The sequence below is a fragment of the Garra rufa genome, chromosome 2 (genome assembly GCF_049309525.1).
Source record: "Garra rufa chromosome 2, GarRuf1.0, whole genome shotgun sequence".
Lineage (NCBI taxonomy): Eukaryota > Metazoa > Chordata > Actinopteri > Cypriniformes > Cyprinidae > Garra > Garra rufa.
This window is the reverse complement of record NC_133362.1, coordinates 27,581,054-27,600,106: the sequence shown is the minus strand read 5'-3', so window position 1 is coordinate 27,600,106 and position 19,053 is coordinate 27,581,054. Positions and strand designations below refer to the sequence as shown.

At 39.8% G+C, this 19,053-nt stretch overlaps 1 protein-coding gene across 5 annotated transcripts in view; it reads left to right on the top strand.

Annotated features, from left to right (window-relative positions):
• The window catches only part of zswim8 (zinc finger, SWIM-type containing 8), a 48,949-nt gene that overhangs the window by 16,024 nt on the left and 13,872 nt on the right, over positions 1-19,053 (top strand). For 3 of the 5 annotated variants that reach the window (XR_012353767.1, XM_073834054.1, XM_073834057.1), the window contains exons 5-22: positions 3,412-3,519; positions 4,101-4,182; positions 4,296-4,416; positions 5,078-5,279; positions 6,034-6,209; positions 6,346-7,537; positions 8,343-8,474; positions 8,559-8,738; positions 9,816-9,999; positions 10,110-10,208; positions 10,332-10,456; positions 13,110-13,398; positions 13,538-13,690; positions 13,947-14,169; positions 15,137-15,426; positions 16,775-16,998; positions 17,110-17,601; positions 17,903-18,143. Coding sequence is in view for 4 of the 5 variants with exons in the window: in XM_073834054.1 (XP_073690155.1) it covers positions 3,412-3,519; positions 4,101-4,182; positions 4,296-4,416; positions 5,078-5,279; positions 6,034-6,209; positions 6,346-7,537; positions 8,343-8,474; positions 8,559-8,738; positions 9,816-9,999; positions 10,110-10,208; positions 10,332-10,456; positions 13,110-13,398; positions 13,538-13,690; positions 13,947-14,169; positions 15,137-15,426; positions 16,775-16,998; positions 17,110-17,601; positions 17,903-18,143 (4,513 nt within the window). In the remaining variant the exon portion in view is untranslated. The remainder of the gene's footprint in view (positions 1-3,411; positions 3,520-4,100; positions 4,183-4,295; positions 4,417-5,077; positions 5,280-6,033; positions 6,210-6,345; positions 7,538-8,342; positions 8,475-8,558; positions 8,739-9,815; positions 10,000-10,109; positions 10,209-10,331; positions 10,457-13,109; positions 13,399-13,537; positions 13,691-13,946; positions 14,170-15,136; positions 15,427-16,774; positions 16,999-17,109; positions 17,602-17,902; positions 18,144-19,053) is intronic. The other 2 variants (XM_073834056.1, XM_073834055.1) reach the window with 2 other exon arrangements.

Sequence of the window (19,053 nt, the reverse complement as noted above, 5' to 3'; positions counted from 1 at the left end):
GAGTTGAATAAACAGTATATTATAAGTTCTGCTATGCTACCTATGAGACCTTTATCAGCCACACGGGAATTTCAGTAAATCATTTCATTAAAGATTTAACAATTAAGATTTAATCTAGCTAAAGTATCTATTCATTTGCTTTGTGTATTGAGGCTGGTGTCTAAGGAGGTTACCTATTATTTCCTCTGGCTGAAGTTCAAATGCTTCAGGCTTGACATTTAGCCCACCTACTCAACAGTATCACAGAGATTGTCATAAAATATAAAGTGTTCCTGCTTTTTAGAAGTTTTAAGTAGAACAAGACAAGTAGAAAGATATCTGCTATTGGACTCAAACAGACATTGATATTACTGGATTATGATACGATATATTTCATAACTAGAGAGGCATGCAGTAGTGATAAACTGTTTGTCAGTCATTAGACCTCTCGTTCTTTATCATCACCGTGCCCTTTAACTATTTGAGTGGGCTTGTGTGGTTTTTTTCATGTGTGAAGAGCTGTCAGACTATCCTCACAGCTAAACTTGCATCAATACATCCCACCATCCGAATTGTGCTGGTTGCAACTGGTTGCAACTTGCATTAAAAACAACTCTTTACTGTTTAAAAAATTATAAATGGTCCTTATCTTCACTAAAATGAACATAATGTCCCCTAAACTGCTTGGGAATAGTAACCACAAGGGTAATTACCTGGCAACCCTTTGCTGGAATGCTGTCTTTGAGTTAGTTTTAATGACTTTTCAAATTTGCCAGTTACTTGAATTGTCAAATATTACATGAACCCAAACCTAAAACCATTTACAGTATCACAGTGTCCACATTTTGTCAGGATGAACACTGCCATAACAATCAGTGAGGGTTCTGAATTTTTAAAAATGACAGTTTAAAAGTTTACATACACTTGATTCTTAATGCCATGTTGTTACCTGTATGATCCACAGCTGTTCTTCAGAAAAAGGTCTCACAATGTATAGATATTTCAGCATTTTTGTTTATTTGAACCCTTTTCAGCAATGACTGTATGATTTTGAGATCCATCTTTTCACACTGAGGACAACTGAGAGACTCAGTTATGAGGATATGCAACTATTACAGAAGGTTCAAATGTTCACTGATGCTCCAGAAGGAAAAATGATGCATTAAAAGCCAGGGGTGTAAAGTTTTGAACAAAATGAAGATGTGTAGATGTTTCTTATGTTACCTAAATATCATATTTTTTAATTTAGTACTGGACTTCTGAAGCTACAGAAGATACTTGCATGTTTCCCAGAAGACGAAATAAGTTAAATTTCCCCTGATCTTCAAATTCCAAAATATGTATAATATAATATAATATAATGAACCAAAAAATAGTTAAAACTGTATCTACATTTATGCATTTGACAGTAACTTTTGCCCAAACCTTTGACCTAAATATATACAGTGGTGTAAAAAAAGTGTTGACCCCCTTCCTGATTAATTTTTTTGCATGTTTGTCGCACTTTAATATTTCAGATCATCAAACTAATTTTAATATTAATCAAAGATAACACAAGTAATCACAACATGCAGTTTTTAAATGACGTTTTTTTATGAAGGTAAAAAAGTCCAAACCCACATGGCCCTGTGTGAAAAAGCCCCCCACATAACTGTGGGTTATCACACCTGAGTTCAGTTTCTCTAGCCACACCCAGGCCTGATTACTGCCACACCTGTTCGCAATCAAAAAATCACTTAAATAGGACCTGCCCTACAAAGTGAAATAGACCACATGATCCTCAAAAGCTACACATCATGTTGAGAAATTCAGGAACAAATGAGAAAGAAAGTAATTGAGATCTATCAGTCTGGAAAAGGTTTTAAATCCATTTCTAAAGCTTTGGGACTCCTGCCTGCATGGCAGAGTTCCAAGACGAAAACCACTGCTGAGCAAAAAGAACATAAAGGCTCGTCTCAGTTTTGCCAGAAAACATCTTGATGATCCAAGACTTTTGGGAAAATACTCTGTGGACTGACGAGACAAAAGTTGAACTTTTTGGAAGGTGTGTGTCCCATTACATCTGGCGTAAAATTACACAGCATTTCAGAAAAAGAACATCATACCAACAGTAAAATATGGTGGTGGTGGAAGTGTGATGGTCTGGGGCTGTTTTGCTGCTTCTGGACCTGGAAGACTTGCTGTGATAAATGGAATAGTGAATTCTGCTGTCTACCAAAAAATCCTGAAGGATGTCTGGCCATCTGTTTGTGACCTCAAGCTGAAGCGAACTTCGGTCCTGCAGCAGGACAATGATAAAAAACACCAGCAAATCCACCTCTGAATGGCTGAAGAAAAATAAAATGAAGACTTTGGAGTGGCTTAGTCAAAGTCCTGACCTGAATCCTATTAAGATGCTGTGGCATGACCTTAAAAAGGCAGTTCATGCTCGAAAACCCTCCAGTGTGGCTGAATTACAACAATTCTGCCAAGATGAGTGGGCCAAAATTCCTGCACAGCGCTGTAACAGACTCATTGCAAGTTATCGCAAACACTTGATTGCAGTTGTTGCTGCTAAGGGTGGCCCAACCAGTTATTCAGTTTAGGGGGCAAACACGTTTTCACACAGGGCCTTGTGGGTTTGGATTTTATTTTCCCTTCATAATAAAAAAAAAACTGCATGTTGTGTTTACTTGTGTTATCTTTGATTTAATATTTAAATTTGTTTGATGATCTGAAACATTAAAGTGTGACAAACATGCAAAAAAATTAAAAATCAGGAAGGGGGCCAACACTTTTTCACACCGCTGTATATTATGTTTTTTTTTTTAACTTGATTTTGCAGTTTGAAAAACACTGACTTACAATACTTCTGATGTTTTCAGATGGTTTAGCAACGTGGCTAATCCCCAGCTCTGCTGGGGTGTTGTCCAGGAATCCTAAACGTTTCCGTCCTCCTTATCCTTCTTAGTGCAGTTCTCCAGGTCCATTCTTCATCCACCCTGCTCTCCTCTCCGTCCTCCATCTCCCAGACACGGCCAACACATTTCACTCCAGTAGCTCACGATGCTCCCCCCACGGGATGCTCCGCATTCTCTTTAATAACCTCACTATGAGCTAAAGAGAGAATTAGCTCTGATCAGCTCAAAGCGTGTCTATCTGGAGCTCATATATTATGTATGGGCCATTTGCAAATGAGGGGTTTTCTGCTCATGGTGGAGACACATGCTGAAGGAGAGTACCAGGTGACTGCACACTGGGACAGCCACCTGAAGGCATCAAAGCCTCCAGACACATTAGAAATGCACAGAGTGTTTGCTAATGAGCAGCCTGCTCCTGGTTTAGTTTGCACTAGTGAGTGAAAGTTAAAGCACTGATGCTTGATTTCAGTTGTATCTGTCAGCCAATGTCAACCTCAGATATCAGTGATTCTTGGCATGTGTTTGTTTATAGGCCTCTGCAGTGTGTCTTCGAGCACCTGTGTCAGAATCCCTGTCCAGACTACAGCGGGATCAACTCCAGAAGTTTGCACAATACCTCATCAGTGAACTCCCACAGCAGGTGAGACATGCATTATTTATTCGTTTTTATAAATTGTAGAGATGGCCTCATTGCTCATAGCTTCTCTGAGCTCCTAAGTTTCGTTCACAGCTTTAAATAACTGTGATGAAGTGCACACAGTGGCCTCATTGTCCTTATTAGGGTGTGACGGCTCAGATTTCCTCACAGTTCGGTTTGTATCATGGTTCTGTGGTTATAGCTTTGGTGTGGTTCTGTAAACACTTATTAGCATTTGGAATTTAAATATTATTGGTTATTGTTATCTGCCTCATATTTTGTCTAAAGAAAATATACAGGGTGTAAGAATCACTTAATGCTTATATATAAAAATTTTTAAAATTATAATAAATATAAAAAAATCATGTTAAAATTACATGGTTTTTATACATCTTTTTTATTAAATGTTTTATATTAGATATATGTGATTGTTTAATATAGTGTGATGATGGAATCTTGTTTCCTTTTCTTCAATACCGCCATCTCAGAACAAAACATTTTTCTTTTTTTCCTGATTATTTGTCTTTAGTGATAAATTAATTTCTGGCTTTGTGATTTGCTTTGTATTCGTTTTGTATCTGCAGATTTTGCCGACAGCTCAGCGTCTTTTGGATGAGCTTCTGTCCTCCCAGTCTACCGCTATTAACACCGTGTGTGGAGCCCCGGGTATGGACTCACCTACAAACCACAATTAATGAATTTCTAAATTTCTCATTTTCTGTGGAGGTTTTTGGACCTTGTAATTCCTCATTTTTCTTTTGTAACGATTGGTTTAATAGATCCTACTGCTGGCCCTTCAGCCTCTGATCAGAGCACCTGGTATCTGGATGAATCCACCCTCAGTGACAACATAAAGAAGACCTTGCACAAGTTCTGTGGCCCATCACCTGTTGTGTTTAGGTAAAAACAGCCAGTCTAGTACTACTGTACCTATAGCACAATTTCTGAAAGGATTAGTTGACTTCCTGAATAAATTTACTCACCCTAATGTCATGTAAAATGTTCATGTCTTTCTTTTTTCAAAAAGCTGCAAAGGGCTCTACACAATTCCATGACTACATAATGTATGAGGTCGAGCTAGAGCAATATAAGCATTTGTGATTAAAAGTTGAAGTTGCATTGAAAACAATTTGGACCTTTAACCCCAAATTTGCCCACCTTAGAAGTCCACTATATGGAGAAAAATCCTGGAATGTTTTCTCAAAAAAATTTATTTGTTTGCGACTGAAGAAAGTAAGACATGAACATTTTTGATGACATGGGGGTGAGTAAATTATCAATCTTTGAAGTTTCCCAATCAGGCATACTTGAGCAGATTTCATGTGAGGTGCTTTTTCATAGATTTTGCTTTGTTTATCTTATAAAACACATTTACACTTGAAAAATTAAAGGCAACCTCAAATTGTAATGGTTTAACACATTTAGTTACGTTTTAGGGGGAGAAAATAGCATCATAAGTGTGAAGTTGCTTATTTATTTATTTGTCTAATTTGTGTGGATAAAGATGAACTGCAAACAGATGGATGAACTAAATGTTCTTTTTCTCACTTGTTGTTCTCAGTGATGTGAACTCCATGTACCTGTCATCCACTGAGCCTCCGGCAGCTGCCGAATGGGCATGTTTGCTGAGGCCCCTGCGAGGTAGAGAGCCAGAGGGCATCTGGAACCTTCTGTCCATCGTCAGAGAGATGTTTAAGAGGAGAGACAGCAACGCTGCGCCTCTGTTAGAAATCCTCACCGAGCAGTGTCTCACCCATGAACAGGTACAAACCTGACTCGGCCACACTTAACACACCAGGGTGACAGTTTCATATGTACAAAATTGCGTCATCCTGATGCAAACAGTTGTCACATTTGTACCTGCATTTAAACCATGGCAAATTCATAGGAAAGTCTACAGTTTTTTTTTTACTCCTTAAAGGGATAGTTCACCCAAAAATAAAATTGTCTATAATTACTAACCCTCATGTCATTCCAAACCCGCAATAACTTTGTTCATCTTTGGAACACAAGTTAAGATATTTTTGATAAAATCTGAGAGCTTACTAGCTGCATAGACTGCAACGCAACTGACACGTTCAAGGCCCAGAAAGGTAGTAAGGACATCAATAAAATAGTCCATGTGACATCAGTGGTTCAACCCGTAATTTTATGAAGCTACAAGAATACTTTTTGTGCACGAAGAAAACAAAAATAATGACTTTATTCAACCGATTTTTCTCTTCCCTGTCAGTCTTTGATGCATGTTCACGAGAGTACCACGATACATGCAAAAATATTCTCGTAGCTTCATAAAATTAACATTGAACCGCTTGTGTCACATGAACTTTATCAGTGCCCTACTACCTTTCTGGGTCTTGAAAGCTCTCGGTTTTCATCAAAAACACCTTAATTTATGTTCCTAAGATGAATGAAGGTCTTACGGGTTTGGAATATGTGATTAATATTTGTTTGGAGATGTTTTAATCTGACGTCTGTTCTAATGATGTTCTACTGCTCTCTCTGTATTTCCTCTAGATCATTGGCTGGTGGTATAGTGTGAGGACGTCGGCCTCTCACAGTAGTGCTAGCGGTCACACAGGTCGCAGTAATGGCCAGACAGAGGTTGCAGCACATGCATGTGCCAGCATGTGTGATGAAATGGTTGTTTTATGGAGACTGGCAGTGCTAGACCCCACCATGAGTCCCCAGAGGTGAGCAAGTTTGTAGTAGTGACTCATATTTGTTGTGATTTTCATCTAGATTACCTTGACTTAAAGATTTGTGGCTGTATTTGTCAACACTAAGGTAGGGTAATGTTGTTTTGCCTTTCTCCTTGTGACTCTTCAGGCGTTTGGAACTTGCTGCCCAGCTAAAGCAGTGGCACCTGAAAGTAATAGAGATCGTGAAACGGGGGCAGCACCGCAAGTCTCTTGACAAACTCTTCCAGGGCTTCAAACCAGCTGTGGAGTGCTGCTACTTCAACTGGGAAGTGGCCTACCCTTTACCTGGCATCACCTATTGCAATGCAGATAAGAAAAATGCCTCATTTTGTTGGGCCAGAGCGGTACAGCAGCAACGGGGCGCTAAAGCTGGGACCAGCGGGGAACCAGGAGAAGGAGTTCGCGGTGGATTGTCAGAAGGTGCTTCTGACCACAAGTCACGGAGCAACTCCCATCTTCCCCAGCAGGAGGTGGCTGTCCGCCCTAAGGAGACCATTGTGGGCAAGAGGAAAGGAGTGTCAGGAGTGAACAGTGGAGGTGTGCTGGTTTGTCTGGGTGGAAGGGTCTCTCTCTCACTTCCGGAGGGAGGTAAAAGCATGTATAAAGCCAGTAGCTCCTCCCCATCAGCTGGTAGCAAGGCCAAGCTTACACAGGGCAACAAGGGTTTATGTGGAAGTTCAAGTGGCGTAAGCGGGAAGCACCCTAGCGCTAAACGGCGAACTAGCAGTGAAGACAGCTCTCTAGAGCCTGACATGGCAGAGTTGAGTTTGGATGATGGCTCCAGCCTGGCGCTTGGAGCGGAGGCATCTAACACCTTTGATTTCCTTCCACCTCCACCGGAGATGTTGCCCTCACCCAGCCCTCTTCTGCGAGAGCCACTCAAATACAGCGGTAATACTTCAAAAGACCGTGCATTTGAGACAAAACGTGTGCTGCCCTCTGCTGATGCCCATGCCTGCTCTATTGCAGCTCCAGTAGTGGTAGCTATGGAGAAAGAGGTGGAAGTGGAGGCAGATCTGGATGAGAACGGAGGAGACGAGGACCCCGTAGATGATACTCAGCCATCTGCGTCGCTCCCCGGCAAGGCTCAGCGGGGCCACAGAGAGGGAGATGGAAGCGGGCCTTCGGGGGCCTCGGGACCTCAGGCAGCTGAGGCAGCAGCAGGAGCAGATGCTGTGGGTGAAGATGACTATCAAGCGTATTACCTTAGCGCTGCATCAGAAGAGGGAGCAGATAGAGGGGTTACAGACAGCAACCATGAGGAAGAGCCAGACATCTTTGCTGGGATTAAACCTCTGGAGCAGGAGGGCAGGATGGAGGTGAATTGTGTTTTTTTTCCCAAACATTATGTGCTTGAAAAGTAGGGTCCACATTTAACACTACAAGAGCTAAATGTAAAACTGTGTCTTCTAAATGAACTGGCTCGGTGGAAAATGTGTCTACTTTATCTGGGATGCATAAAAAAAAACTAAAAAAAATATAAATGAATCTAAAAAATATATATATTTGTGGTCTATTAGTGTATTATTATTCATGTTAATTCAGCAAATTATGCTTTTGTGAGTGGCTTAATTCAGTATATGTACTGTTGTAAAATACTTAAAATAATGGCTGATGTTGCAAAAAGCTAATTTTGAACCATATTTTTATGGTCTAAGGATTTTTTGTTTAAATTTAATTTAGACCCTGGACTACAAACTATTCTGAAGTAGCACAGGTGTATTTGTCACAATAGCCAAAAATACATTGTATGGGTCAAAATTATCCATTTTTCTTTATGCTAAAAATCATTAGGATATTGAGTAAAGATCATGTTGCATGAAAATATTTTGTAAATTTCCTACCGTAAATATGTAAACTTAATTTTTGATTAGTAATATGCATTGCTAAGAACTTAATTTGGACAACTTTAAATGTGATTTTCTTAATATTTAGACTTTTTTGCACCCTCAGATTCCAGATTTTGAAATAGTTGCATCTCGGCTAAATATTGTCCTATCCTAACAAACCATACATCAATGAAAAGATGATGTATAAATCTGGTTTTGTGGTCCAGGGTCACAATTTCAGACTTAATTGCACTGAATTGTAAAAGATTTTCAATGGTATAATGGTTTGTTGCAGATACTGTTTGCCTGTGCGGAGGCTCTCTATGCTCATGGCTATAGTAATGACGCATGCCGATTGGCTGTTGAACTTGCTCGAGATCTGCTGGCTAACCCTCCTGACCTGAAGGTGGAGCAGCCACAGACAAAGGTACAAAAACAGTTGTTTTCTTTCAGTGTTTTCTCAGAGGTTTTAGCTGTCATACAATCATGCTTGTGCTCACCTCTTGTTTAGGGTAAAAAGAGTAAGGTGTCGACCACTAAGCAGACACAGGTGGCCACTAACACCCTGTCTAAAGTAGCCTTCCTGCTGACTGTGTTGAGTGAGAGGCTAGAACTCCATAACCTGGCATTCAACACTGGCATGTTCTCCCTGGAGCTGCAGAGACCGCCAGCTTCTACTAAAGCTCTGGAGGTAAAGCAGAAATTATGCTCATCACATTAACCTGGTGATCTGCTAGTATGACAGTATAGTTTCTTGTTGGGGATGTGATTGGCTTGGCTGATATAGGAAGTCTGTAGTATTATAATATTATTAAAGGGATAGTTGACCTAAAAATGAAAATTGTCATTAATTACTCACCCTCATGACTTTCCAGACCAGCAAGACCTTCGTTCTTTGCACCTTTGTTCATCTTCGGAACACAAATTAAGGTATTTTTGATGAAATTCAAGAGCTTTCTGACCCTCAAAAAACAGCAACACCACTACCACATTCAAGGCCCACAAAGGTAGTAAGGACATAGTTAAAATAGTCCATGTGACATCAGTGGTTCAACCTTAATTTTATAAAGTAGCGAGAATACTTGGGCCTTGAACGTTGTAGTTGTGTTACTGTCTATACAGGGTCAGAAAGCTCTTGGATTTCTTCAGAAATATCCTAATTTGTGTTGCGAAGATGAACAAAGGTCTTACAGGTTTGAAAGGACACAGTTTTCATATATTGGGTAAACTATCTAGCCTGGAAAAAATCCAGACCCTAATCTATTAAGATTAAGGGTCTGACATCGAGCAATGAAAACAGCCTAACTCGAGGGGCGGCAGCAAGCATGCATTTGAAACTCTCACTGCACGCAATTGGATAACACCACGACCAATCACAACAATACACGGTGATATACGCTAACTGATAGGTTAAACTCTTGCCGTATCCAGTCGGCAAAACAGCAAAAACGTCCTTCTTGCAAAGGAACGATTCAAGCGCGGTTTTCTGTTCCTCTTTTATATGAAAAGCCAAGTCTAACTCGTTCGTTGTAGCGGCCAAAGCCGTTTCAAACAACTGGTGTTCAACTGTAGCCATCTTCATTCCGGCTGTCGTCATCAGCTTAGCTCGCCTCTGGCCCGCCTACATCAGATACACCGATTTGATTGGTTCCCAGAACTGCTTACGTAATGCAGTAATGTTCAACATTGCTCGATGCCAGAGTGTCTTGCAGAGACAATTCAAATTGTGTGAGTCCCATAAATCTAAGTTACTGTGCTCTTGTGTTAGGTGAAGCTGGCATATCAGGAGTCAGAGGTAGTGGCTCTGCTGAAGAAGATTCCTCTGGGTCTTGTAGAAATGACTTCCATAAGGGACCGAGCAGAGCAACTCCGTGATGGAAACTTTTGCGACTATCGGCCGGTTCTGCCTCTAATGTTGGCAAGCTTCATATTTGACGTACTCTGCACCCCTGGTAAGTCACACATCTACCTTTTCCCACCATTTTATAAATGCTCTTTAAAAGCCCCAAATCCCTGTGCTCATTTTTCATATTTTTTTTATCTTTTCACTTGCCTGTTGCAGTGGTCTCTCCCACGGGCTCTCGACCTCCTAGCCGGAACCGTAACAATGAAATGCCTGGTGATGAGGAGCTGGGATTTGAGGCAGCTGTAGCAGCTCTTGGTAAGAATCAATAAAAATAAAAAAAACACACAAAACCAACCAGCATTAATGTTCTTTGCTAAATACATTCTCTTTCTTTCTGTTCTAATTGTCTCTCCTTTTCTCGCTCTCTGTTTTTTTAAGGTATGAAGACAACGGTCAGTGAGGCAGAGCATCCTCTGCTATGTGAAGGTACACGGAGAGAGAAAGGAGACCTGGCTCTAGCACTGATGATCACCTATAAAGATGACCAAAGCAAGCTTAAAAAGGCAGGTGTTTTGATGTTATTCATATAATGTATATCAGCTAAAGTTACAGTTTTCTGAAGCCTCGTGATAGCGTAGTTTGAGGAACATACTTGAATATAAACTACCATTTAAAAGTTCATTTAAAATTAAAAAAAAAAATGTCACCTGTGCTAGCAAAATGAGTCGGAATGTATACTGTAAAAGAAGTGACATGTCAGTTTTGGTAGAATTTGAGATTTTCACAAAAATAAGTTTAAGCCCTCTTTTAGCGATTCCAATGCTATAAATAATAAACAAACATCTAAAATTATCTTTATTTGTACGTTTTCTGAGAGTTTCCTTTTTCTCAGCTCACTTCTGGTCAGCTGTTTCTGCTTCTCACAAGTTGTAGGTCTATTGTTGCAAAGCGCAGCATTCCAGCTTTTTGAACATTCATATTGAATTCTCGATGACATGAGTCCAAACCAGTGAAATATGATTTTTAAACCCATGCTGATGAAAACAAAACGATTGCGCTGACTGACCTTTGCAAAGCCCATGCATAGGACGCGCCAAGAGTGCACAATCTCCCTATAAAGTCCATTATTGCGAATGCGTCTTGGCAAAATTTACACAAACATAATCTGTTATGTCTTACATGAATGTTTATTTAATTGTTGGGGAAAAAATCTGAAGTGTAACATTATATTAGATCAATGCATTACAGTAGGCCTTAATATAGATCTGTCTCAATGTTAATAAACATTAAAAGAAAAGACTGAATCAGTCACTGCTTTTGATTAAGCTACTGTTTATTTGCATCTTTGATCTTATTTTTAATAATACAAATAGAATAAAAATAGCAATATTGTGATTAATATAGTAATTATTATTAAGAAAAGCATTGGAGGGAAAAAAACTTTCTTTGTCGGTTTGCTTTGGAGTCTTCAGAAGACTTTAACTGGATTTCTCTCATAATCAACTCTGCTGACTTTATTGTCTTCAAATGGCTGTAGCTCAGTCATTTTTTTGTCTGATTCTAACAAGTCATATATCATTTTGAGGGCATTTTAAAGGTCCCATATTGTACACATTTCTGGAGGTTTATTTTAGTTGTTGATGTCCTTAAGAATATATATTTGTGGTATAAGTGCCAAAATCCATCTCAATATATTTTTACAGCTCCTTTTTTAGGAGCTCTGTCAAAAACAGGTTGATTTTGGCCCATCTAATTAATATTCATGAGCCTCTCTTCTGATTGACCTGTTGTTTTCTGAGTGACGCACAGCCAGGCCAACCACAGGTAACTACGGTCATGTATTGTTGTAGCCGAACCCAGAGCCATAGAGAGAGCCTAGCTTGCTGATACTCAACAGGATATTTCAGAATGATCATTAATGTTTTTTCTTTTTCAAACACCGAATGCAGTAAGCTACATAACTGTTGCTTTAGTAAAGCCCCTTTCACAATGCGCGCTGATTCTGGAAAATTACGGGAACGAGCGCTGTGTGAACAAAAGCCAGAACTATAAAGGCAGTGTTGTTGTGATGATGCACGTTATCATGCGACTCTTCACAAGAAAAAATACGTGCAAAGTGGAATGAAGCAGCGATCAGGCAGAGCCAGCTCCTCACTATCAGCGCTGAAGCACAGTTTGTTCAGGTTAGTTTCAGTTTAGTGAAACGTACGCGTCGCATTACATCTCGCATCCAAACGTCACATGTCTTTATGGGTTGTGTAAAGCACGCACAGATTCCGGAAAACAACTGTGAATGAACCAAATCAAACAACTCCGGAACAAATCATGGGACACATTATCCGTGTATTTACCGGAATCGCTGAGTGAAAGAGGCTCTCTTATATTCACGTTGTTCGGAAGCCTGTGCAATGATGTAGTTTCCTGACATCTATCGACTGAACAGGGTTTTCTCGACTTGTTTTCGTGTTGTTGTTGCTTAGCAATGTTATGGACACGATATTGTCTGGGTTTGACAAAAGGAGGGTGGGACGGTGGTTGGCTTTCGGGGTGGTAGGCGGTGACTGAGTAGATCGGACGTCACATCTGTACGGAAGTCACAGCGGCTTGTGAAAAGAAACAGCTACTTTAAGCAGGCTGTGTGCAGTTTACTGTGGATTGACTGCTTTGAAACTCATATGGTAGTTACATAGCCCCTAGACCTCAGTTATCATGAAAAAAGCCAGGAAATTTCGATTTTGACAATATGGGACCTTTAATGGATCAGAACTTTTTTCAAAATGTACTCATTCCAACTCATTTTGCCAGCTTTGGTCACAAATGTCTGTTAAGCTTACTAAGGCAGATTTTTTTTATACAATGAATAAATCAGAAATATTGTGAAATATTATTGCAATTTAAATTTATATTTTAAAATTAAATTTATTCCTGTGATGGCAAAGCTCAATTTTTACCTGCCGTTATTCACTCCAGTCTTCAGTGTCAAAAATCTATGATACAAATCCAAATATTTTGATTTGGTGCTGAAGAGGAGTTAAATGATGAGATACTGAATAAGTGTTAATTTTCTTAAAAATAGCTTAATTTTATTTTTGTCATAATTTATTCATGTTACCTTTAGGAACATCCATACTTGCACTGAGAGTCCTAGCCATGATATCATATTTAAGATGCAGTAAATGCCTTAAACTATTAATGTTTGATTTCATCCTTGTGTAGATTCTGGACAAGCTTTTGGATCGTGAAAGCCAGACCCATAAGCCTCAGACTCTGAGCTCGTTCTACTCTAGCAAACCAGCCACCAGCAGCCAAAAGAGCCCATCCAAACACGCCACCCATGGTGCCAGCGGAGCCACGGGGGGAGTGTCAAAGCACACCCCTTCAGCAACATCAGCTGCTGTGCAGGGTGTGACCGGTGGTGGAACGGCGGGGCAGCAGGGCGGTTTAGTGAGTGGTGGAGTTCAGAGCGCAGTGACGGGAGATGGCATCACTGACAACAGAGATCAAGGTAAACCACATCCACCAAAGTGTCATGAGTAGATGCTTCAGTTGCAGAGGAAAATTGCCGAAATGTTATTGTTGGGTCCTTATGGAGTTTGTAGTGACCCAGTTTAATTTTATCTCTCTCATACTTCTTGTTTTGGCAGAGGGTACACAGTCGACCTCCTGTGAGCAGCAAAGCGAAGCTGCACCCTTCAAGCCTGAGGGCACTGTGCCCAGTCGTCTGGCACTGGGGGGCCGTGGGGCATACGGCACGCGCTGCTGGGGATCACCTGTACGACAGAAAAAGAAACACACCGGTGAGAAACAGTGGGTTTGTTACCTGGACAGAAGAGTACATCTGATGCAGCACCTGTGTTGTTTATTTTTGTCACAAGAGGTCAAAATTACAGGAAACAATTCATATTACTCATTTACCCTCTAGCCTTTTTAAAAAGTTGCTTCCAAACTTAATGTTCTATTATTTATTATTATTTTATTTTCTTTATAATTTTTAACTGTGCATAACAAAATTTGAAAGTGTGAAGGGTCATGTTTCTTCTGATGTGTTTTTAGGCATGGCAAGCATTGACAGCAGTGCTCCAGAGACCACCTCAGACAGCTCTCCTACCCTCAGTAGACGTCCACTTCGAGGTGGTTGGACAGCTGCTTCCTGGGGGAGAGGCCAGGACAGTGACAGCATTAGCAGCTCTTCCTCTGATTCACTTGGCTCGTCATCATCCAGCGGCTCACGCAGAGCTGGAGGAGGAGCCAGAGCCAAGAGTACAGACACCAGCAGGTGAGACAAGCCTATAGCCTTTTTACCCTCATTGCCTCTTTTGAGGATTTGGTCTCATTTTTAGGCACTTGTCCATTAGTATTTGTTTTTGAGCCCTCAGCAAACAATTACAGTTGCAATCAAAATAATTTAACCCCCTTGATCGGCAAAACATTTCGCTGCTGAGTACAAAATTTTAACAAAACTCAACAAAGGCATCAGTACACTATTAGAGAGTTTATTAATAGACATTTGAGTGATTCTGAGAATGTAATATTGATGAATCATGATACAAATCAAATTGACTCTAAACATTCATGTTCAAAATTATGCTTAAAAACTTCTGTCACCTCTCTAATGCAATCTTGGCCCATTTCTCGCCTGAAAAAGCTTTCAGATAACTGATAATCTTTTCACTTTGCCACTGCTTTCAAATTTAAACAAATATTTTCAATGAGAACTAAATCTGAAGATCAGTGGGCTTTCCTGCAGAACAGCCATCCCAGTCTTTGCACCAAAAGCATCACAATTCTTGTCAAAATGGCCTGATACTTCAAAGAATCCATGATGTCACTCATGCAGTCATACACTTTCTGCCACAGTAAAACAACCCCATAACAGGATGGATCCACCTCAATGTTTGACGATGGAGATGGTGTTCTTCTGCTTATAAGCTTTGCCTTTTTTGTACCAGGCATCAACATAGCTGTGTTATTAAAAAAAATTCTATAACTCAAAAACATTATATACTGACATTATCACTTTTAAATGAACTAGTATAGATCCATTTTATAACATCCTGGATCTTCAGAAAAGCATGTATTTGTGAAGTACTTGAATCTCTGAGAGGTTGAATAATTTTGATTGCAGCTGTAAATCTCTAATTCAGTAGCTGTTGATTGAATCATTCGTTTTTCTTCAGAGTCAAAACAGATTCTCTGATCCTCTATGTCTACAGTTTGTCACACATTACTACTTTCCCTCTTAGGTATAAAGGCCGCCGACCTGAATGCCACGCTCCACACGTGCCCAACCAGCCGTCCGAGGCAGCTGCCCATTTTTACTTTGAGCTGGCCAAGACTGTGCTGATTAAAGCTGGTGGAAACAGCTCCACCTCTATTTTCACTCAACCCTCTGCCAGTGGAGGCCATCAGGGGCCCCACCGCAACCTGCATCTGTGTGCCTTTGAAATTGGCCTGTATGCCCTCGGCCTGCATAATTTCGTGTCTCCAAACTGGCTGTCAAGGACGTATTCCTCACATGTGTCCTGGATTACAGGTGAGAGATAATTGTGTAATCTGCAGGGATCACAAACTTCAATTTGATTTATGACTATCCCCTTGAAATGCAAATGTAATCTTTTAAATTCATAAACCTGGCTTCAGAGTATCAATTCAGAGGAGTGTACTACAGTAATGCATTTCAGTATATTTATATATATATAAAATCAAAATTTAGTGGGTACTTTCATTTAGGAGGTGACTGTCCCAAACCCCTACATTTCAATTTATGAAAATCCATTGTTATTTAAAAAAAAAAATCTATATTTTCTTTGTAAATTACAAAACTTTGTTTTAGTCCATTGACCGAAACTGATTTTGAATACACCCCTACACTTATGATCATAAAATATTGATATGTCACTGTCTCTCATAGCTGCATGGTGAGTAGATAGGCCACACCATTTTGAGGTTAATGTGTTCAAAAGTGTGAATCTGAAAAAAAAAAAGACAAACACCATATTTTAAATATAAATAAACACATTTTTGGGGGAGTTATTCTATAACATTTAGTTTTTTTATATGTATACAACTGTTCAGAACTGTGCTAAGTAACCATGTGCTGATTAGCATATTTGAGCTAGGTTTAAAAGTATCTAAAATTGTCACTACCGGAACAGTCACGACCAAAACATTTGGTGACGTTTCAGTAATAACATTTTTATTTTGGGTGTTATCCCATAAAATTGTCACAGCCATAACAGTCACGACTGAAACATGTCATCTTGTTTCGGTAGTAAAAAAAAAGAAAAAAGAAGTGAACACACAATCCTTTATTTGGAGGTAATAAACAAAATTTTAGTACAGTTATGCAATTTTTTTAGTATTTTAGTGTTTTAGTATGTGGGTTAAAATTCTGTAATGTGATGTGGTTACTACCAAAACATTACTGTCACTACTGAGAATGTACAGTCAGTACCAAAACATGGTATTGACAAATTTGGGGAGAGGATAGATATTCCAAAGTATTCTAAAAATACAATATAAGAATTAACTCACAATTATTAGAAATTTGTACCCTAGATATTATACTATTTGCATTCATACATTCAACATTTTCAAGATGTTTCTAACTTTGACTTTGCAACAATAAAATGGCGCATAAAATAAAAATGTCTGTAAAATGGTCCATATATGGTTTGCAATAGATAGATATATACAAATGGAAGACTAGATAGATATGAGTAGATGGATATAGATTTAAATGGATGCATAGATATGGATGCGTAGATATAGATGGATAGATGCCGTTACTACAGTTTTCCTAAAAAATGGGTGTGCAAATCTGCCTGTTGTTTGGTTTTTAAATTCTGAATTTTAAATTAGAATTTGTCTTGTTTACACAGGCCAGGCCATGGAGATTGGGAGTGCTGCCCTTAACATCCTGGTGGAATGCTGGGACGGGCACCTCACGCCTCCAGAGGTGGCGTCACTCGCAGACCGTGCATCACGAGCACGCGATCCCAACATGGTGCGTGCTGCGGCTGAGCTGGCTTTGAGCTGCTTGCCTCACGCTCACGCCCTCAACCCCAATGAGATTCAGAGAGCTCTGGTGCAGTGCAAGGAGCAGGTATTGTCCAGCACAGCCTACATTCATTGTACATCATAATCCACACATTTTTACCCTAATTATATCATAATCATCTGCTTGTTGCCTTAATTAACTGTGTTCTTGTTTCAGGATAATGTGATGCTGGAGAAAGCTTGCATGGCAGTTGAGGAGGCCGCAAAGGGAGGCGGTGTTTATCCTGAGGTCTTGTTTGAGGTGGCTCACCAGTGGTATTGGCTGTATGAGCAAACAGTCGGTGGAGGTTCTGGGGGCCAGCGAGAAGGGTCCGGCCGCTGTGGGGCCAATGGTGGAGCAGGAAGAACGCCACCCGAAGGAAGCTGTGGTATCATGGATAACACAGGAGCCTTGGACCCATCAGGTGTTGCAGCTGTGACTACAACAGTGACGGCAGCCGCCGTAGTACCTGTCATTTCCGTCGGCTCCACCATCTACCAATCACACGCGCTGCCTGGCTCAGCCATGGCACATGCACAAGGCCTGCATCCCTACACCACCATCCAAACCCATCTGCCCACCGTCTGCACCCCGCAGTATCTGGGCCACCCTCTTCAGCACGTTCCCCGTCCTGCTGTCTTCCCCGTGTCTGGCGCGGCCTTCCCACAAGTATGAGCTCTCTTTCTTTCCTTGTGATATGATTTATGGTTTTCAATTATCTGTGCTTTAGAATTTTTATTTCAGTCTGTAGTAGTATTTGTCTCCATTTAACTGTAGGTGATAAATACTAAATTTAAGCACTAATGCAGACTCTTACTTGGCAGTCAGTGATGCATAGCACAACATTCCTGGCAGAATATAAATATAGAGAGACTCCTACCAGTTTGATTATACTGTATGTGTATGATGATCTTTACACTTTTGCACTTGGATTAACTTAATTTTGTGGCTTTTAATTTTTCAACAACAGGTATATGACTCGAGGAAGGCGTATCAACCTGGTTTTAAGAGCGTCTGTTTGTCTTCTCAGGGAATGCACCCTGCTTTTATTGGCGCTCAATATCCGTTCTCTGTGGCTACTGGCCCTCATCCTCCTATGGCAGCAACTGCTGTCACTTTCCCTGGAGTTCCAGTGCCGTCCATGACTCAGATCGCTGTCCACCCGTACCATACTGCAGAGGCAGCCCTGCCTCTTAGCACTACCGTGGCAGGTAACATGAGCACAATCTTTAGGCATGATTTGATGTTTATATAGTTTAATGCAGAATGCAAAGTTATTTACTTTTACATCAACTTGCAAGAAATGAATACTACCTCCATCAGATGTATTTAAAATTATTTATATTTATTTACATGAGAGAGCCAAATAAGATCTTCAACAGCTGTTTTATTCTATGTAAGGGTGGTTCCCCTCAGTGGCTGCCATGTTGAGATTACTTGACCAACTTAAAACTAATTTTAAAGAAAGCCCCTATGTCAAGTAGAATTTAGTAGGAAAAAAAGTTCATCAGGGCATCTTTCTTTGAAGATTTAGTATTGATCCTTAACTCAAAACCAATTAACCATTTTCACAGACAATGAAGCATTTCCAAAATTATTATTATAAATGTATTTTTTTTGTTAAGTTGTACATTATATATGTACATTATATGTTGAGAAAATTTAGTTTTTGTAAAAAGTAATGCATTACATTACTTTTGCATTTCTTTTTGTCACCTTGGCTGGGCTTGCTTATTTATTTTCATAACTGAAAACTCACAAGTGATATTTTTGGCTTCTGTAAAGGCCATTTCACACCAAAGTGAAATTAATAAACCTCAGGCTAAAGAAATTGCCTCTGGTCTGCACCTCATTGCCAATTTCTCTCAACATGGGGACAGAAGAGGTGTCGGTTAATAAATGGTAAAACAAAGTAACTTGCGTTACTTATTTGAAAAAGTAACTCTCATTTTCTTGTAAATTGAAAAGTAATGTTACTTTACTAGCTACTTGAAAAAAGTAACCTGATTATGTAACTGTTTTTTAATAATTATAATGCTATGCTTTGTTGTATATTACATTGAAATTTTAGAAATGTGACCCTGGACCACAAAACCAGTCTTAAGTAGCATGGGTATATTT